Here is a 22,337-nt window from a genome sequence, read left to right as displayed (position 1 = left end):
ATGGGGTGCAACAGACAGAAAAGAAAGACTACTCCAGCAAAGTTATTTATAAAAATTATAATTCTAACTGCTGTCTTGGAATATTTTGTGGAAAGAAAAAAAAAATCCCAGGATTTTAATATATGGTTATTTCATAAATCCGGCGAGCGCTGTCCTCAGAGCACCAGTGAAGACATAAAAGCTAGACACAGGTGGGCCAGGAGGCCCTGTAATCCCGTGAATGAAGGGATGACGTTGAGAGCCCCCCTCCCCTCCATCCTGTGCCGACAAAACATCCAGCCGAAGCCCCGCCTCTTTTCTCACCTTAAGCCGTTTTGACAGCTTTGCACGCCGACACTTCAGCCGTACCGTGATTGGTGACTTGATCCGCCGTTCCTCCTTTTGTTGTATTCTGATTGGCTAGCAGTGTGACGGCCAGCCAGGTGGGTGGGTCACGCGAGAAACAGAAGGAAAAACAAAGATGGCGGCTTGAAGTGTCGGCGGAGTCTCGGCTATCGGTTGTCTGGAGTCTTACGTTGTTGAATATGTCCGGAGTGGAAGACAGGGAGGCCGGTGTCGGCCAGGGGTCCTCGGGCTCCTCCTCGGCGGGACTGGGTGAGGCTGCGGGCCCGGTAGGCGGTGCGCAGGAAGAGGCGGGGGGCACTCTGCTGGGGACACGGGTTCTGCACCTGCAGGACGGAGACCCCGATGCGCCCCTCAAGAAGCGGCTCAGAATCGGGGCCGCGGGCAGCGTCAAGCTGGAGGAGCGGCTCTACTCGGTGCTGTGCTGCACTGTCTGCCTGGACCTGCCCAAGGCCTCCGTCTACCAGGTACTGAGCTCCCCTGCCAACTGTTGCCAGCTGCTCTCACCCTTCTTCCCGAACCGTTACCACCAGAGACACTGACTCCTTTATCATTTCTACCAGAAGGTACTGTAACTGACGGCTTTACATTTAACACCCAGAGGCAGTGACCCCTTTTACCATCCAGAGGCACCGAGCCTTTACTGTTGCAACCCAGAGGCACTGAGCCCTGTACCACCCAACCCCTCTACCGTTATCTCCCAATCCCTAAACCTCCCAATCCCTCTGGCGTTCCCACCCTGAGGCACAGACTGACACCTATATTGTTACCACCCGGAGGCACTGACACCTATATTGTTACCACCCGGAGGCACTGACACCTATACTGTTACCACCCAGAGGCACTGACACCTATACTGTTACCACCCAGAGGCACTGACACCTATACTGTTACCACCCAGAGGCACTGACACCTATACTGTTACCACCCAGAGGCACTGACACCTATACTGTTACCACCCGGAGGCACTGACACCTATACTGTTACCACCTAGAGGCACTGACCCCTTTACCGTTTCTACCCAGAGGCACTGACCCCTTTACCCTTTACCGTTTTTACCGAGAGGTGCTGACCCATTTACCGTTTCTACCGAGAGGTACTGACCCATTTATAGTTTCTACCGAGAGGTACTGACCCATTTACCGTTTCTACCGAGAGGTACTGACCCATTTACCGTTTCTACCGAGAGGTACCGACCCCTTTACCGTTTCTACCGAGAGGTACTGACCCATTTACCGTTTCTACCGAGAGGTACTGACCCCTTTACCGTTTCTACCCAGAGGCACTGACCCCTTTACCATTTCTACCCAGAAATATACCATTTCCACCCAGAAATATACCATTTCCACCCAGAAATACTGATCCCATCTACCGTTTGTACAGGGGGTACAGACCACTTAACCCTTATTACCAAAAGGTATTAAGTCCCTTACCATTACCACCCAGTAGTACTGCCCCCTCTCAAACATTTACTACCACTATGTACTCGTCCCCAAGCTTTAACTAGTACCACCACATGGAACTCCCGCTCACCACCCCAAGTCAAACCTCTCAGACCCCTAACCAACTACACAAAGTGCACGCCCATAACCCCCAACTAATACCACCACCAGTTACTGCCCCCACCCCAACCGTTCGTATCATCCGGTATTTGCTGCCTCCATCCTAGAGTCATACCATCCATGTTACCGAGTCCGGCTCCTGAAACACCACTTCAGGCACGGATGTCTCTCCATAGGTACTCTCCCACTCCTTCCCCGAACCATACTGCCCTCATGTACTTAGCTCCCTTCCAACCGCTGTATCCTGTCGCCCCCACTAGCATCTACCTCCCTTTCCCGAATTGCACCTTTAACTCCTTCGTCATCTGCCATTATCCCACCTGATCCCCAGTTTCTGTGCTTTTCCCCACCTCTTTGTTTAACTTAGAGCATTTGTCAAACCCTTGGACCTTTCTTGATGCTCAGTTACTTTTTGCCATAATGGATGTTGAAGCCTTACATGGAGCGACCGTCTAAAGTAAACGACGAGTTAATTTATCATGGTGGTGGCAACGCCCCCTGGCTCCAGTTTGGGGCTGTCAGCGCCTGATACAGTGTGTTGGCACCAAGGAATGCAGCAGAGAAAGGGTTGAATGTATAGTACTGAGATCTAATGGAGGGTACCGGACGCAAATTTGGGTTCTTTGATAGAGCGCCCTTTTACATTGGCAGATAACTGGGCCAAGTTGTGTTTTTGTCTCCTCGACGTATATCATGGCTTGTTAACCCTTTGCGCTGTTTTTAGCCTTACCACACACAGGGTCTATATTTAGCGTGAGAAATCTTGTAGATCCTGGAGCCTCGAGCGTTGTACTGTTGTCAGACTCTCATTTGGCCTTCAGGCGCTTTCGAACACCCCTCCTCGCATATATCTCTTTAACACATTTTATCTGCGGCCTGGTGCTGCAGTTGGTAAAGATTCTTTAGAGCTCACCAAGGTAGTGCAGTCGAGCGCTGTACTCCAAACTGAAGTACCTGTGATGTAGGGCTATGTGTTTTAATCGGTATGACCCTGGTGATTGCTGGTTGTTTCTGTTATTTGTTACACCGTGGTGCATTCCCATGGCGGCGCTTTTCACACAAAGAAGTCATTCAGTATAGATTGCATGTCACCTGGTGGCCCCTTGAGGACACATAGCTATTCTGAATGAGGTGCAAATAATCTTTATTAATTGTGTTTTAGCCACGAGAAGGAAAGGGTTGTTGTTCAGCCGATCTCGCTTTTGTTCCCCGAAAGCCACAATTATTCCTTAGCACCGCGTACAATTGCCTGAAAGGGCTCAATATTCCACTTGTAATTTACCCGGATTTAGCCGTGTTCACCATAACCGAGGACCGGCTGAGCTGCCATACGCGCTTGGACGGTTTGAATAATTCATGGTATTAAGTCAGCCGGGCTCGAGGAAGTCATGAGACAGCCTGTACACATGACCACCAGTATTAATTCCGGGCCAATCCATTTGTGTGTATACTTCCAAATCCGAGACTCTTTTAGCTTTTTAGTGTAATTTCTTCTAATAATCCAGTGGTTAAGCATTACAAAAATAAAGACATAAAAGTGTTGAACAATACCTCATTGGGTGCTATAAAATATATATATTTTTTTCCAGTCTAGTAAACCTTCTGTAACGTATTGACAGTGCAGCACTACAGGACTGTGTGTGTGTGTGTGTGTGTGTGTGTGTATATATTTATATACATACACGACTCCGTATGAGGTCGAAACAAGTCTTGTTTTCTGTGCCAACTAAAACACTTTAAGCATTTGAATCCGGGGTGGCTCCTTATTTTCACTGGACAAGTGAAAATTCATTTGTCTGTCTACCTCTCCTAGCTCCATGCATCTGATTTTCACACGTCATTGACATTTCCATAGCTATGATCTCAAATGGTATTTATAGAGCAGAGCTTGTCACTGGCGACGTTATCCAGGCGCTTGCTGCAGGTATCATTCTAATGGTGGAATAGGTACTACTTGTTGGATTCCTCATCCTGACGTGTTACTTAATCTAGCCCATCCTGTTCCAGTTAGAGAACACTTGGGGGTGTGATTGTCTGGAGCCCAGGTCTACTGCACTTCAAAAAGCAGCTTACTTAATAAAAAAATTGCACGTAAGGCCTATGGGCTTCCAAGTGGCATAGATCGTACGTAACACCAATGGTAGTCCATTCATCTAGCCTGACATCACCCAGACAGGTGGTTGATTTTACTTCTATCTAGGAGCATCATTGACATGTTTACTTCTTTTCTTTGAGGGCCCTTTGTTTATGTGCCACTCACAGATGCTTGTCATGTAGCACTCGGAGGAGAGCCACTTATCTGCCCACCTTTTGGAGGCATTGGTTCGGCATTGCTGATTCCACTCCAGCTCAGCAGGCCTTCCAGAAGAAACCAAAGAGAGGCTGTATGTGTAATCTCTTCTACCCCATTCTCCTAACGCATGGCCCAGTGTATGCTTTGCTGAGCTATTCAGACGAAGGGTTTAGTGTTAAAGAGAGGTGTTCTAGTTTTTGCATGGGCGTCAAAGGGCTATTGATCGAATACCTTTTAACGTAGGTATTGTACATGGAGAGTAATGTAATGCTGGTACAGATACATTTTAATATACAAGTAGTGCCAATAAACCAAATGTTTTTTGGATATCTCACTGAAAAAGAATGGACTGTCCTTTGTTCCCATGAGTTGCATAGCTGTGGCAGCAAATACTAAACTATGCCTCCTTGAGGAAAATAGGCGCAGTGATTCGTAACCCGTCCGTGAGCCAATGGGGTCGGCAAAGCCTACTGGGGGTGTCTTCAACTGCTTAGAAAATGAAATAACAGAATAATAAAGTGCACATAAAGAAACACAACATAAAAATGAAATTTAAAAAATGTTATGTAAATGTGAAGGAATTTGAAATTAGACGTTAAAAACTAAGTTTGTATCTTTAGTTAGTCACAGGAGTCGTGTAAGTTCATCAAGCAGAATGTAGTATGGATGATGAGGGGCCTCAATTAAATTTAGAAATGCTTCACCTTCCCATTAAAATGACATTTACATTTTTTTTATTTGTGAATATTTCATAATTTGTTGCCGGAGTTATTGTTTACTGTAATTTTAGTGTATTGTTTTACAGTTTAACTGATCACAAATGCTGAGGCCGGAGTTCCAGGCTTCCAGTAATAATTCATTGGGGTACCTGGATTCCCGCGATGATCCAGTGAGGGTTCCAGTAATGATTAAGGTGGGGATCACAGAAATCGAAAGGTTAAGAATCACTGAAATAGGTTTCATGTGAAGATGAGGTTTCTCTGATTGAAGAGCAGGTGTGGCAGCATCTCTGTTGCAAGACAGATTGTAACTGATTCTTTAAAATATACATAGATTGAGTGTTGGCTTCTCCTTTAGTAGTACTCTCTCATCTCAAGATATTTGGTCTATCATTCCACTTTCAGGAAGTGCTTACATAGGAATGCATGAGGGAGTATTTCACACCTGAAAGCGTATCCAATCGTCATGCTGTTTGTCGCATTCAGTTCTATACCTTCTATACACATTTTGCTAATATAGTAGTTTTTAGTTTTCGCCTGCAGTTTTTTTTTAAATCTCTTGTAAACAAACAAAAAAAAAAGCTTAACACGGGCTTAGAACCCATTACTTGCTTATCATTGGATGGCTGTGACATCATTCTTGATTCCTTGGTTCTTATACTTTTTTTAGGTGTCACCTACGCCAGCGCAACCGCTGCTTTGGAGTGACCTCTTGGAATCACTCCGGACTTTTTCGGAAACTTGTGCATGTACTGCACTGTTTCCGTGCATGTACGGCGTTTACCTTGCGGGAGCGAGCAGCGGCACCATCTGTTTGCAATTATCGCAACCGTGCTTTGGAAACAGATGGCGCGCTGCTCGCTCCCGAAAGGTAAATGCTGTACATGGACTGAGCCTCGAAGCTGCGCCCCGTTCTCCATCGTGGCGTTGCCGGCCCCGCTCCACTCAAACCTCCTTGAGTTGTGCCCTTAGCGTCCACAGGCATCTAGACCCCTCCACTCCCTTTGTTACTGCGGCCACAGTGCACCACTGGGTTCAGACGAGCAACACCCATTGTGCTGTAAAAGACGTTGCACTGCCCTGCACCCACCCCTCCCTCTGCTCTCTGCCCGGGCTAACATGTTCACTATTCAGATGCCAAACACTTGGCTTTGTCAGTGCTGGCTTCAAATGAGGAGGCGTCCGCGGAGACCCGCCTTTGAGTTCAAATGTAAATGTTAAACTCTGTTATTTTAATTGAGCCTGAGTGGATTTTTTTATTTCTCTTGCAGCAGAATGTTCACAACGTAGCCGCCCTCTGAATGTTTATTATACAGCGCTTGAAACAGCCGTTTACAGTAGTTGACTACGGGTCAGGCATATGTGTTTTTGTTTATTAACTCCCCGTCTTTCCAGTTTTCACCTCAGGCGAGCCGTGTGGGGCTGGACAATGTACTGTTTCCTGATTTGTGTCTGACGGGTGCAGCGGTCAGTGAGCAGGGGAGGGGATGTGAGGACACTGTGCACGTGCCAGAGCACACACACTAGGGACAGTGTCACAAGAGCCTGCTTTGTGCCCCAGCTGTGTGAGTAGTTTTGTAAAAAGCCGACCTGAGTGCCGCTGTACGAGGAAGTCTGAGAACCCGGCTGCTAATCTGTGCCCCCTCTCCCCTGTCCCATAAAATGGCTTCACAGTTCATTAGAGACGCCTGAAGTGGATGTAAAAGCCACCAAGCCCCTGCACTGGATACCAGGTACTGTGTGCATTGAGCAGAAGGGCTAGCTTTTCATGCGGCTCTTTGGTCCCTGGGACCACCAGTACAACAGTATGACAGGTTTTTCCAAGGCCCAGCCTCGCTTTCGCTGCTCTTTGTTCGTTCGATGAGACAGGATGCTGCTCTCTGCAGTGAGCCGCGATGCATTGCTTTTCTTTATTGAAGTGGACTGTGATTATATTTTGGCGTCTACGGGTCATTTAAGTTTGCCATAGGTCTGCGTGGGCTGTGCTGGTGCACTGTCAGCTGTTGTGAATTATTGAGGAGTTTTGTAGAGCCTGGTGTGACATCTTTCAGTTACTTCGTAGCGCTATGAGAAGCTACACTCAGCTTAGCCTTCATACCATGTGGTTATGTTTGGAGCAAGGAACAGGTCAGGATGTCAAATTTGGGCGAGGGCCTACACTGTTTGTGTGCATGATCTCTGAAAAGTTTTGGAGACATTGGTCTATGCGGTGTCAAGCCAGACTTAAAAAGGTGTCGTACTGCTTGTCATAGTCCCATCTATGCACCGCTTCCTTTTGTATAGCTTCATCAGCCAATTAGTCACGGTTTGCGACCAATGCAGCATTTATCCTTCAAAAAAATAAAATAAGCTTTGGCATAGTCACTAGGTCTCGCCTTTGGGACCTTATAAGTATTTATTTATGCAGTAATATCCTTGGGGCAACAACATCAACGGTTGCGTGGCTAACCGCTTATAAGGTCCCAAAGACGAGACCTATTGGCTATGCCAATGCTTGTTACTTGTAACATGCACTCTTACAGAGTGCATGTCTCTGCAGTCTGTCTACTCTCCCCTGCCCTTCTCCCTTTGTTACTGCTTCCTCCCTTGCGCTACTTTCCCCCTGCTGTCAGTTTCTTTCTCCCCACCCGCCCTCTTTTCACTGTCTGTGGTTTGTTCCACACCCCGCTCTCTTCTCACTCTGTACTTTGTTCCCCACCCGCCCTCCTCCTCCTGTCTGTGATTTGTTTTGTCCACCCCCCCCGCCCTCCTCCTCCTGTCTGTGATTTGTTTCGTCCATCCGCTGCCCTCCTATTGCTGTCCGCGGTATGTTTCGTACCCTCCTGCCATTCTCACTTGTGTTGCTTGTCTCCTGCCCCAACCTCCCGGAGTTGTTTTTACACATTGCACAGCAGAGCAGGCTGCTGTGTAAAATGGCTTAAAGGGGAACAAAGTGCTGTTACACGGTCAATGATGTCTGCGTGATAGCATTTTTTTGTTACTTTGTCATGTTGCACAGTAGCTCTTACTGCTGTGCAATATGTAAAATAAACATTTTAAGCAAATAGATCTCACTCAGGAGAAACCTATAAGTTTTGCCAATGCTTGTTTTCCCATCGTTGGCAAAGCCAGTTGTATTGGGTTTTATGGTGCTTGTTAATTATTTCGGCTAGCTCATAAGAGAGGTTTCGTTTGGAGCCTGCCTGAAAAAGTGAGATACAGCAAAAGCTTGTAAATTAACTATTTCATTACCCTAATGAAGGTATGGATTTGTTGCTTTCTACGCATATAATCTTTTTCCTATTTAAACTCCACCACTTCACTGTGATCAACAAGGCAAATATTCTTGGTAGTTGTGGGCCAACACCTATGTTGTAGCCTGCGATGAACCACAAATTGTAATAAACGGGTAAAAACTCTTTAGGCTCTAAATATTCAAGATAGTGTCTTTGTTATATGCACTTTTATTTTTCACTTAACAGATTTTAAAATTGTTATAAAGTTAGCTCCCCTAATGCACTGGTGTTTTGGACACATTTTTCCTACTGTTCCCTAGACACAGTGATTTGACTTGGAGTGCCCCTTCTGTCACACACTGTTGCCTGTGGTAGTCCGGACGCTCATCTGTCTGCTGTAATTAAGATGTTGTGGCGGAGGACGAAGGGAATGGTAAAGAGATGGACACCCCAAGGATGGAGTTGAAGCTGTATGCAGTGCATTACAGTGTCAACGTAAGTTGTATCTATGGTACAGATGATATTTAAGGTATTTAGCGTGGCACCAATTGCTGAAGGGCACAGAGCAAGGAAAAAAGGTGCAACAGAACCAACAGGAGAGGAAAAACAGATGTTCCTGTGAGGACCTTGTCAGATGTGCACTGTATGTGGCGAGGATGTCTTCAGCACCTGCTGCACTGGGTGACAGAGTTGCAGACTAGAGTTCTAACTTGAACAAGCTTGCATGGCATCAGGATTGAAGATAGTAGCATTTTACTCTGTTCGGAGAGGATCTGTTATAAGCACATAATTCGGTGAGGGTATTCAGCAGGCTAATCTGTCAGCGGATGCACAGAAGAGATCTTTGCAGACAAAGTAAGTAGCAAAATGCATAGGGAGTGTATGCTGTGGCCTGTGTGTCCGTCAGGGAGGGTGTTGGCAAGAAGAATGAGGGAGGCACAAGCTGGATTTTCTTCTCTCAATGCGACTACAAACCATAAATCCCAGATTTGGCATGGATCAAACTTTACATCAAGCTTAGTCTCTTATCGTTGCACTGCTGACTCACCACTGCTGCTATTTACATGGTAAGCAATGCGACTTACAAAATAGACATTCCTTTGGCCAATGCTTCATAATGAGCCTGCTGTGTTGAACAATAAGATGTTCATTTTGCTTCAATCTTGTTTTTTTTTTTGCCTTGCTTGTATTCTTGAACGCATGCATGATGTCTGCAGCAGCCACTTTCCATAACCAACCTCGGACTGAAGCAGCTCGAAACCTACCCACAAAGCCGGACACACATTCGACCCCATCTTCGCAGGTGGAACGAACATCCGCTCCAGCCACACCACGCAACCCCTCTGGACAGACCACCACTGCGTACACTTCACCTTCAACTCCACCACCGCACCCAAATCCGCCCTAAAGGAACTGGATCAAGATCACGGAGGAACTCCTCAGCGCCACCCTCCTCCACAACCACCCTCACCCCCCTCTAGCACGACCAACGCCAACTCCACAGCAAAAGAACTACACCGCTGAATCTCCAGCTGCGCTGACCAGCTCACACCCCTCCTCCACCCTGTCAATCAATGCCCCGTAAAGGCAGCCTGGTTCACCACCGACCTCCAAGAAGCCAGGCGCTCCTGCAGACGCCTCGAGAAACTCTGGCGGAACAAGAAAACCACTGAAGACCAGAACAATTATAGGAACACCATGAATGAATACCACTACGCATAAGAACCATCAAGAACAAAATCCACATCAACGCCAGCAACGCAAAGGAACTTTTCAACTTCATACAGCAGTTCACCAAACCCCCAAGCGAAGCCACTGACGTCTCTCCATCCCAGGACCTCTGCAACAAGCTCAGCTCCTACTTCCACATAAAAATCGAGGCACTCTACGACAACTTCAGTGAACAGACTCCCGACACCACCACCACCGACAACCGGACGATCATCGCCACCTGGAAATCTGCTACCACTGAAGACACCAAGAAGACCATGAAGAACACCCACTCGGTAGCTCCCACAGACCCATGCCCACCGCACATCTACCACAGAGCCTCCTCCGCCATAGCTCCCAAGATAAGCCGGAACATCAACACTTCCCTCGAATCCGGCATCTTCCCTGGCGACTGGAAGCGGGCAGAAGTCAAGCCCCTCCTCAAGAAACCCTCGGCCGACCCAACGGACCTGAAAAACTACCGGCTCATCTCTCTCCTTCCCTTCAAAGCCAAAGTCACAGAGAGATTCATCAACGCCCAGCTGACCACCTTCACTGAAGAGAACGCCATACTCTACTCCTCACAGTCTGGATTTCGCAGCAACCACAGCACCGAGACCGCCCTCCTCACCGCCACCGATGACATCCGCATGCTACTGGACCAGGGTCACACCGCGGCCCTTATCCTACTAGACCTCTCCGCAGCCTTCGACACTGTCTCACTTCGCATTCTCGCAGCCATACTCCACGATGCCGGAATACGAGTAACCGCCCTAGACTGGATCCGCTTCTTTCTCTCTGGCAGAAACCAAGGGATCAGACTCCCTCCCTTCCTCTCCGAACCTACGGAGATCAACTGTGGAGTACCCCAAGGATCCTTGCTCAGCCCAACGCTTTTCAACATCTACATGCCCCCCTCGCCACCATTGTCAGACAGCATGGGCTTAACACAGTATCTTAAGCTGACGACACCCAGCTCATCCTCTCTCTCACGAAGACACCAGACTCCGCTTCCAAGAAGGAATGAAAGACGTCGCAGCCTGGATGAGTGACTGCTGCCTAAAGCTGAACTCTGAGAAGACCGAGGACCTCGTCCTTGGACCCTCCCCCACAGCGTGGAACAGCACCTGATGGCCCCTTGCTCTCGGAAACCCACCCACGCCAATGGACCATGCCCGGAACCTCTGCATCCTCCTAGACTCCTCCCTCGCCATGACCCGCCAGATCAACGCCATCGCCTCGACTTGCTCCAACTCCCTCCGCATCCTCCGAAAGACCTTCAAGTGGATCCCCCACAAATGCAGAACGACCGTCACCCATGCATTAGTGACAAGCAGACTGGATTACGGCAATGCCCTCTATGCAGGAACCCACAAAACCTTGCTACACAAGCTCCAAACCATCCAGAACACCACTGCCAGACTTCTCCTCGGAACCCCACGAAACTATGTTATGTGCATATGTTATGTGCATACTCTTTTATAGCGCACAGCTACCCAACGGGTGTCCCGGCGCTTTTGCAAAGAGATCAGAGACCGGTGTATCCATTCAGCAACTCAGGTAGTCGGGACGATCACGCAGAAAAGAGCCACGTCTTTAGCTCCTTTCTAAAGGTAAAGAGACTATTGGCTTTCCGCAAAGAGATCGGAAGCCCATTCCAATGGAGGGCCGTTAGATAGCGGAAGGACCGACCACCCATCCGGACACGTTTGATGGACGGGACCACAATCGTGGCTGATGAAGCCGATCGCAGCATCCTCCTTGGAGCATAAAAGGCCAATCTCTTTTTGATGTACGCAGGGCCTACAGAATGCAGGGCCTTGAAGGCCAAAGTCAGAGTTTTAAAAATAACTCTTTTAGAAATCGGGAGCCAATGTAACTCCTTAAGCAAACTAGAAGCTCTGGCTCTGCGTGGGAGGCCAAAGATTGCCCTTGCAGCAGAGTTCTGGACTATCTGCAATCTTGCCAGCAGGTATTTCGGCAGACCTACATACAGGACATTAGCATAATCAAAACGTGATCCAACTAATGCCTGCACTACAATTCTCTTATATTGCAGTGATAACATCGGTAAAAATTTTCTGAGCATTCTCAGGATGCTGAAGCATTTCCCTGATAATGCATTGATCTGAGATCTAAAGGACAGATCTACATCGCAGACCACACCAAGATTTTTGGCCTGCATTGATACCGAGCCGGGAGGAAACATGTCCTGAGGCCACCAGGATTTCCAGCATGGGTCCGGAGCACAGCCAAAAAAAAGCAACTCAGACTTGTCTGAGTTGCATTTTAGGCTATGCCGTTGGAACCACGCAAAAACGGAACCAAGGCAGTCCCTGATCTTTGCCCCATCAAACGCCTCTCCCTTCCTGCACGTGAACAGGAGCTGGGTGTCGTCAGCATAGGATATGACCTGGGAACCAAAAGCCTCCGCCACCGCCGCCAGAGGGGCCATATAGATATTAAAGAGGATGGGGCTCAGAATGGATCCTTGAGGAACCCCCACCCCTAGCGGCGGCATTTCAGCGGAGAACGGTGGTGCCCAGATCACCTGTCGGCGGTCCGACAAAAAAGATCTAAACCAGTCCAACACCGTCCCACGAAACCCGATCTCCTGGAGTCTTAAAAGGAGACCGTCATGTGGGACGGTGTCGAAAGCCGCCGACAGATCCAGCATGACTAATACAGCCTTACCCCCTAGATCAAGCGTCTCCCTGATAGCTTCAGTGACCTCCAGAAGGGCTGTTTCCGTGCTATAGTTAGCACGAAACCCCGACTGTGTGTCGTGAAGGATGTTGTTGCTCTCGATGTAGTTGGTAATCGAGAGCTGCACGTGTTTTTCAACAACCTTCGCTAGAGCAGGGAGAAGGGATATCGGTCTGTAATTAGCATGCGTCATGGGATCTAAATTTGGCTTTTTGATTAGAGGCAAAATCAGTGCATGTTTCCAAGCCGGGGGAACCACTCCCGTAGACAAAGACAGGTTCAACAGAGGGTTCAGCAGGCTGTTAACAGCTGCAGCTACTCTGCCCAAGAATTTAGCCGGGCAAGGGTCCACAGGAGAACCTGACTGAAGTCGAGATAGAAGGTCAAATGAAGTTGAGCAGGTCATTTGAGGAAAAGCCGAAAGAAAGGGCATGGTATATTCACTCAAAGAAGAAGGTGTGGGACTATAAGCTGACAGTGAAGGGTCCGGAACAGGAAAAGACTCCTGAATTGCCTTAATTTTTTGAGCGAAAAAAGCAGCAAGCTGCTTTATCCACTCTTCAGAATGAGAGTGGGCAGGGGAGCAGGCGGCAGGTGAAGTAAACTCTTTAACTATTTTAAAAAGCGCTTTGCTTGTATTGCTGGCTTCATCTATTCTGTGTTCCAAACTAGCACATGACCCCAAACCTACGAGACCTCCACTGGCTCCACATTGAGAAGAGGGTAACCTTCAAGCTACTCACCCACATCTACAAATCCCTCCACAACTTCGGACCCAAATACCTCAAAGAAAGAGTCTCCTTCTACGCGCATAGGAGGAACCTCCGCTCCACCGACCTCGCCCTGGCAGAGACCCCACCCATACCCATACCCATACGCAGAACCACAGCGGGCGGTAGAACCTTCTCCTATATCGCAGCAAAGACCTGGAATGAGCTCCCAGTCAACATCAGATGCCCCCCCACTCTGCACACCTTCAGGAAGAGACTCGAGACCTGGCTCTTCGACTGACCTGGAGCTGCACCAGCGCCTTGCGACCCTCACGGTGAGTAGCATGCTTTACAAACCCCTGATTGATTGATTGAACCATAGTAATATGTTATAAAATGTGCATCCTTTGACAATATCTGTAGCTAGGGAGGAGATAAATTACCCATGTCAGTTCTTTCAGAGTAGACACAGACCATGGCTCCTTCAATGCCTTTCAGATATAGGCACTCTTCAGACTGCAAATGCTAGCAAATTATTATTTGTTATTTTTGAGACCGCATAAAATGCTGGGGGGGATGCTCTGAGTCCTTCACTCCTCCCAGATGAAATGCCATACTGAGTTCATTAAGGCTCACTGACTACTTTTATAGTCTGTGTCATTAGTGCCAGTAAATAAGACTCCGATATTTCAGAGATTTAAACCCTCTCACCCTGCCAGCCCTTTGTCTAAACTTCAAGATCTATGACCACATCACCTGGGCACACCAGGTTGACTGGCACAGTTTCATGTTTGACCATGTTAAGTGCTGCAAAGAGTTCGAAATGAAGTAGATAGTGGAGAGGTTTCTGTAGCACATTAATGTAAGCATTTAGACAAATGGGCGAAGACAGTTCATTGTGCATCACAGTCCAACTTGTTGTCGATTCTCATCAGTTTCCCCTGCTCAAGATGAAGAAATTGGATTAAATGGTAGTTGGTCTAGGGAAAAAATAGTCCTTAAAAATGAGCATGTTTCTCACCAAGTATTTGTGCTGACCCCCAGAGCATCATGAAGAAGACTGATCTGTCAGGGACTGGATGTGTCACAGCAATGCATCTTCATGGCAGCTTGAGGAGTACCAACTTCCTTCAGGGCTAGCCAAACATAGCTCAATGTGACACAGCACTGCATCAGCGTGACTTGAGGAGGACCAACGTCCTTCAGGGCTAGACAGAGCATAGCTCGATATAATACAGCAATGCATCTTCATGGTAGCTTGAGGAGAACCCACATCCTTCAGGGGTAAACAAACCATTGCTCAATGTTACATGGCCATGCATGATCATGACTCTAGGGGGTGTCGCATCCTTCAGGGATAGACAAAACATAGGTTGATATGACGCATCACTGCATCTTCATGACTTGAGGAGGAACCACGCTCTTCAGGGCTAGAAAAAACATAGATTGACGTGACACAGCAATGCATCATCATGGTAGCTTGAGTTGGAGCCACATCCTTCAGAGCTAGTCAAAACATAGCTCTATGTGAATCAGCAGTGCATCTTCATGGTAGCTAGAGGTGGAGCCACATCCTTCAGAGCTAGACAAAACATAGCTCGATGTGCATCTTCATGGTAGTTTGAGGCTCCACATCCTTCAAGGCTAGACAAAATATTGCAGCAGTATGGAACAGGAAGAGAAGAGCCCACTTAACTTAAAAAAGAATGCTCATTGAACTCTGCCATTTGTCTTCTATCTTTGTCAACGTCGTCAGTTTTACGACTAGGATCAATAAGAGTCTCCTTAATACAAACCCACCTAACACTATAGGCACTAAGCTGGTTAATATTTAGCTTGGAGAGTGCAATAGAAAGACATTTCTCACTCTTGTTTTCAGAACATCATGTGGGACTTTCACTCCACGCTTGTCTTGTCTCATACCCAGATCCACTTTGTTTGGCTAAACTCCACCTTTGCTCGATCGTAATGACTCTCCTTTTGCTCTGTTGTGTTTCAGGGCTTTTGAGTTACTAGAACAGCTTTAATGGAATAGCTTTTGTTCCCAACCTAGAGTTATAGACTCTGGAATGTTGGATTGCTTTCAAAACCCACCCTTTGGATACAAAAGCAGTTGCCCCTTCACAAACTGCCATCCGGTTCTGCCACAGTGTCATTGTAAAACAATGTATGTATTGAAATGAACATTTTTGTCAGTTCAGTTCATACGCTTTTATTCGGGTGTATTATACAACCATATAAGCAGGACATATATTCTTCAAAAGAACAACAAGACATAATAAAGTACAAATCGGACAACATACATCTACAGTTAAAAGACAATAAAAATACATAAGTCGTCAGACAAGATCATATATTCGTAATTTTGTTAAAAAAACAGTGGGGAAGGTGCATTGAGCAGTTCAGGTTTTCAGATTTCCTTTGTTTAAACAATACTATACATACTAAGTATTAAAAGAATAAAGTGCATCGTCCCATTTACTTTAGTGGTACCATAGCATTGTCCACATTAACAATAAGTAATTTAGGAGCAGTTAGCTGTACCCTCTTAGTTGTCAACTACAATAGATTTCCTAATGGCAATAGAATGTAATAAATAGGATGCTACATGAAAACATAATCCTGGGTTGTCCAAAGAGATCAACAAATTCATTGCAGTTGTTGTCGATCTTACATTATACTTTAAAAAGATAGGTTTTAAATAAAAATGTCCTTATATAAAGGTAGAATTTACAAAATAATAAAAAATGGCAGCAACTTTGTCGTGATCTATTATCACAAGGGCAGACGGCAGAAGAACGCTTTTTCATGACTGGGAATGCCACAAGATGATGGACAATACCCAGCCGAAGACGTGTCAAAACAAAGCGATGGGATGGTTTGGAGACAAAAGTTAAGTAATCCTGAAAACCATCAATAAGGCACAATTGCTGATAAAACATGAAAGTTAACTGGTCACCAATAGCTCTACAACGGGTCTTTATTTTATAATTAAGAAAAGAGGTTTTTATCTCCGATTTGGCAATTAAAGGTGCATAATCTAATTCTGTCTGTGCATCGTAATTAAAAAGAAGGCCGTACCAATGGTGGATGTAATTTAGCCAAGCGATTTTAAGGCAATTACCTAATCTCATACAGTCTTTAATTATTGATTGGGTAAAAGCGGTCTCGTTCTTATCCCAGATGGATCTCCAAAGGAGGAGCGGTCGAAGGGCAGCGAGATCTGTAATATAGTTAATACCCACTTTGCGGTGTATGAGTTCCGTCGAGGCTGATTGTGGAACACATAAAAGACGTTTGAGAAAAGGATTTTCATCCTGCTGTAAAGAATCAAAATGGCTATGGCCCCAAACCCCTGCACCATAAAGGGCAGCGGTAACACATCTTACATCATAGATGGCTACCATGTCGGCAATACGGCGGTCACCCAGTTTTGTAGCAAACCTAAAGATCCCGTTGGTGTTCCTAGTCCGCTTAGAGCGTATATTTTCCTGTTCGCACACCCATCTCCCCTTACCTGCAAAAGTAATGCCTAAGTAACAGAAAGACTTTACCACTTGAATTTTTGAGTTTTTTTATATAGAAGGAGCTATTTGCTTCAGGCTTCGTGCCACAAGCCATAACAAATGTCTTAGTCTTATTAATTAAAAGTTTCCTATTTTCGATTAATAAAACAAACTCATTAATCAGACGCTGCAGTCCAATAAGTGTACGCGACATTAATACAGCATCCTCTGCATATATTAAAATGGGTATAGCACTTCCCTCGACCATTGGGGCATCCGCAGGTATCAATCTCAAGGCAGCGTCCACATGATTAATAAATAAAGAAAATAATAAAGGCGCCAGGACGCAACCTTGACGGATTCCCCTTCTGACTTTAAAGGATGGCGTACATTCTCCCTTGAACCCATATGTAGAGCGTCGCATTAAGTCTTGCTAAAAAGTGAATAATTTTCTTGGGGGCTCCAAGATCTAGCAGTATTGGCCACAGTATAGAATGGTCGACCAGGACGAAAGCACTGCTGAGGTCAGCAAAGCAAAGATTCAGATTTCCTCCTTTGGCCATGGTATATTTTCCTAACAATAAATCAAGATTGACACATTGTTCAAGGGTTCCTAGGCCCTTTCTAAACCCGTATTGTACCGGGGACAGGATCTTATTGTCATACACCCAAGTTTCCAATCTCTTTAATAACACCCTACTCATAACCTTAACTGAAGAATCCAGCGATTCGAGGGGGGGGCGTGGCTAGAGAGCCGACATGGCGGACGGAGCCTGCTAAAGCTCCGGTGCCGCCGGGAGCAAAACGATCCTGAACGCCATTTCGGGGGGCAGCCCTGTGCCATCGAGGATTGGATTCTGATCCTACGGTGCCCTGCTCGCCTCGACGGAGTTTTTAAGGCCCTGTGAGTCACGAGCGCCAGACAAACCGACGGAGAAAGATGCGGCCTAGTCCCACGCTGTGAGCCGGGGACTCGAGTGCGGTCTGCGCCCGAGACGCGAGGACGCCGCCGGCTGAACCGCTGAGGGACTGCCTGGACGTCACTGCCTGGGGAGTCGACCTTGCTGCTGGTGAGACTGAGGGGGCGAGTGCACGTCTTCCGGGTTGGAATCTGCCCTGCAATAATCACCATGGGGCGAAAGGGCACGAGGGCGACAGATGGCAGGGATGGAGCACCTGCGGAACCTGTCCCTGATGCGACCCTGGATGGCTCCACGCCTCTGACACTGAATTCTACCGCTTCAGAAGACCACCAGGTAGATAAACTGGACCTGATCCTTAAAGAAATAAGAGATTCCAGGGCTGCGATGGAGGCGCAAATGGGCACCCTTACTACTAACCTCTCACTGCCTAAAGCCGATCATGCCAAACTGTCGGATAAAGTCAAGGATCAGGGACTGGCGCTGGCGGACCTTACTCCGACGGTGGCGGAACATACAGACGCCATCCAACGAATCCAACACCAGGTACAAACTCTTATAGACAGGGTGGAGGATGCGGAAGGACGCAATAGACGCAACAATATACGCGTCATTGGTCTGCCGGAACGCTGTGAGGGGCCCCACGCAACGGACTTTATGGAGCACTGGTTCCGAGACAATGTTGCTGCAGAAGGATTGTCCCCGTACTTCTGTGTGGAGAGAGCTCATAGGATCCCTACGGGACAGCCGAGCCCGGGCCGGCCACCACGGCCCCTGATTGTGAGGATCCTCAACTATAGGGAAAGAGACACATTGCTTAGGCAGGCCCGGTTGAAATCCGTTATAGAATACGAAAACAAACGCATATCACTCTACCCGGACTACACCAATCTAGTGCAGAAGCAGCGGTCTTCCTTCTACGAGATTAAAAAGAGACTCCAAAAAGCCAAACTCCGATACGCCCTGCTGTTCCCTGCACGACTCAAAGTGATCCACGATAACAAAACCCACTTCTTCGACAGCCCCACGGACGTGGAGGAGTGGCTGGAAGTGATGGACCTTGAGAAAGACCTGGACCCAACTCAAGGCTCGACGGCCAGCGGATCCAGAGATAGAACGGAACATGCCAGGAGTGGACCGGGAGCGCGTGGCGAGGAACCGAAAAGACGTAGGCCTCCTGCCCACGAACAGAAAAAAGGTCAAGATGACTCTGTTGCGATGGTGGGTTCCTTCAGGGAAGACCGTGGGCAAGTAAATACGGACACCGAAGACAGCACTGTACATTCGGATTCAGAAAACAGTATGGTGCTGTTCCCGACTGTGACACCCAGAGCAGCAGATGAACTTTTGGACACCGGCCTGGAATAATGACTGTTGCTGATATGATCTGAATCGTCAGGTCAAACTGGTATCCTTTTTCTTTATTGTAACCTTACTGCACGACCGTATTATGAGGGGGGTGGACGGCCCTATGGACGGAGTGCGCAAATGTGTTTATGTACTACCTGATGGCTCCTGAGGTGAGCTATCCTTGTCCGCTATGCACTGTCCCTGCCGTGCGGTCCGAGTGAGATCCCCATTCAAACCCAACACAGGCCTACAACACTGAATATGCGAGGATACAGGGCCCCCCCCCCAAGAGGCGGACAGTCACAATGATTGATTAAAAGAGAACCCTCCCGGCGGCGCCGTTGAGCAGGCGGCACAGATTGGCATGGTCCATCGGATATGGCTCAAGCCTAACAGAACCCCCAAGAGCGTATGCACTGTTAAATGTTTGTCTTTGTTTTACAGTTTCATGTTCGGCACAGCAAGGTTCAGAGGCTGCGCCTCCAGAGTTGGGGTTTGGGGTAGGGAGGGAACCGTCTTCGGGCTGATACGGCCAATGCACACACTGCACTACATAATGTTGCCCCCTTGGACATCTGTATTTGGATATGGCTGAAGAGAAAGGGAAGTATAGGCTGGTTACGTGGAATGTAAGGGGGTTAGGGGCGATACAGAAGCGGCATAGGGTGCACGCCTTTTTGATTCGCCAGAGAGCACATATCGTATTCCTCCAGGAATCCCACCTGACGCAGCCCGAGGTGCACACTCTACGAAAAAAATGGAGGGGAGCTGTGTTTTCCACAACGTACTCTGCCTTTTCCAGAGGAGCCACGATATGGGTACGTTATAGGGTTCCTTTCGTGGAGCTGGAGAGGAGAACAGACGACCAGGGGCGTTACCTTCTGGTAAAGGGCACACTAGACGGTGTAATGGTAGTCCTGGGTTGTATTTATGCCCCGAACTACGACCAGGACAGATTCCTTTCAACGGTTGGCAGGGCCCTGGCAGGCTGGGTGGACATCCCGTGGATTTTGGGAGGGGACTGGAACATGGTCCTAGATGTAGGTTTAGATAGATCGCACCCTCCCCTCCAGGCGACAGGTGTTCATAAACTGTCTGACTCATTTGGCACATGGCTTCAGGGGTGGGGGTTAGTGGATGTGTGGCGAACACTGTACCCAACACATAAAGAATACTCATACTACTCCCCACTACATAACCTGCACACCCGCCTGGACAGATTCGCTTGCACAAATTCCCTGACGGCGCAGTGTGTATCGTCAGCCTACCTTGCCAAAACGTTCTCGGACCATAGACCGCTAACGCTTGATTTACAATGGGGCAGGATTCCCTCACCGGTACCCACCTGGAGGCTCAACCCCACATTGCTTGAAGATGGCCCGTTCCGTGCTCACCTTGGGGACACGTTAACCGACTACTTCAGGGAAAACTGGGACACTGCGTCCTCAAACCTGGTAGTGTGGGATGCAATGAAGGCTGTGGTACGGGGAGCTGCGATTGGCCGGCTGGTGGGCGCCAGACAGGAAGTTAATGATAAACTTTGTACAGTGGAGAGCCGTCTGAAAGAGCTCGAGACTGTGGTGGGAACGGACCCAGGGCGCAGAGATGATCTACAACGGTGTAATATTGAGCATGCAGAACTCCTAGAAACCTTACGGGTTATAGACTATAAGGAATACTTGAGACAACAGCAGGCGGAGGCTGATAGGTCGGGGGCACTGCTAGCTCGTCTGATCATAGATAGCCCTGAGATCCCAGTAATTACGAGCGTCCGGGACGACACAGGCAGACAGGTAAACACGCAGATAGAGATTAACAATGTGTTCAGGACACACCTGGAGAGATTATATGCTCCTCCCCCTACTGATAATCGGGATGCCATGATGGACTTCCTGGATGAGTTGGTGATCCCAGCCCTGCCCCGGGAGATCCAGACGGCCCTGGCCAAACCCATCTCGCAACAGGAGATAAAAATTGCCATCCACACTTTAAATCGGGGCAAGACACCGGGTATGGATGGTCTACCCGGGGAGTTTTATCAAACTTACTCGGACACGTTGGTGCCTATCCTGGAGAAAATATACAAAACTGCTTATGAGGTCGGACATCTGCCAGCCTCGACTATGCAGGCCTTGGTCATATCCATCCCGAAACCCGGCAGAGACGCCCTAGATGTGGGTAATTATAGGCCTCTGTCTATGCTCCCCTCGGAACATAAAATCCTTAGCAAGGCTATCGCCATGAGAATACAAGCCCACCTCCCTGGCCTGATACACACTGATCAATGTGGTTTCCTCCCGGAGAGAAGCACTTCTCAGAACACGAGGCGCCTACACGCTCTCATGTCGACCACCCCCCTGGACTTACCACACGCTGGCGGCATAACCCTTGACCTACGACCAGCATTTGACTCCCTGGCATGGGATTTCATGTTTGAAACCTAACGCCATTTCGGCTTCCCGGATGCCCTGATAAAATGGATTCGTCTTTTGTACACGTATCCAACGGATAGGGCACACACTGGCAGACACACTTCCGACAGCTATGATGTTCACAGGGGCACCCGACAGGGATGCCCGCTGTCACCGCTGCTGTTCGTGCTCACACTAGAACCCCTGGCGATTGCACTCCGGGCTAGGGCAGCGGAGGCGGGCATTATGGTTGAAGATACTCATAACCTGATCTCTATATATGCAGACGACATAATACTGTTCCTTCGTGATCTACGGGGTGACCACACACACCTAGCGACTATCTTTACTCGATTCGAAAGAATCTCTGGCCTGGCTGTGAACCCCTGAAAATCACTGGGGTTCTTTTTCCGAGACGGACAACAGCCTACCCAAATACAGTTTGGCGCACACACGATCCAGGTAGCTCCAACTACATTTAAATACCTCGGTATTAACGTATACCGGAACCCTGAAGACCAGATTGAGGGCAATGTGCGGAGAGCGCTCAATGGCCTTCGGAGTAGCGTGACCTTCTGGGCGTCCCTGCCCCTCTCTGTAATGGGCCGGGTGGCGATTTCAAAGATGGTCCTTCTTCCCCGCATACTGTACTACTTTGTGAATTTACCGGTCCTCCTCCCACAATACATATTCACCGCGCTAAACTTGTTACTAATCAATTTAATTTGAGGATCGGGGAGGCGGCGGGTGAGTCTCCGGAAGTTACAGCTGTCCACCAGACAAGGGGGCCTGGGGGTGCCTGACCTGCGAAGCTACTACTATGCTAGCCAGCTCCAATGGCTGACGAGATGGGTGGCGGGCAGAGACCTCCACGAGATCGCCTTCACGGCAGA

General features: G+C 48.1%; 1 protein-coding gene across 1 annotated transcript in view; it reads left to right on the top strand.

Moving 5' to 3' along the window:
- The first annotated feature begins 423 nt into the window (after positions 1-423).
- Positions 424-22,337, top strand: part of ZFTRAF1 (zinc finger TRAF-type and ring finger containing 1) — an 86,412-nt gene continuing 64,498 nt past the window's right edge. The window contains exon 1 of the mRNA XM_078686546.1: positions 424-809. Coding sequence (XP_078542672.1) covers positions 525-809 — 285 coding nt within the window. The 5' untranslated portion in view covers positions 424-524. The remainder of the gene's footprint in view (positions 810-22,337) is intronic.

Source organism: Lissotriton helveticus, chromosome 4_1, assembly GCF_964261635.1.
Source record: "Lissotriton helveticus chromosome 4_1, aLisHel1.1, whole genome shotgun sequence".
In the NCBI taxonomy this organism is placed as follows: domain Eukaryota; kingdom Metazoa; phylum Chordata; class Amphibia; order Caudata; family Salamandridae; genus Lissotriton; species Lissotriton helveticus.
The sequence above is the reverse complement of the archived record's forward strand: the minus strand, read 5'-3'. Positions and strand labels throughout refer to the sequence as shown.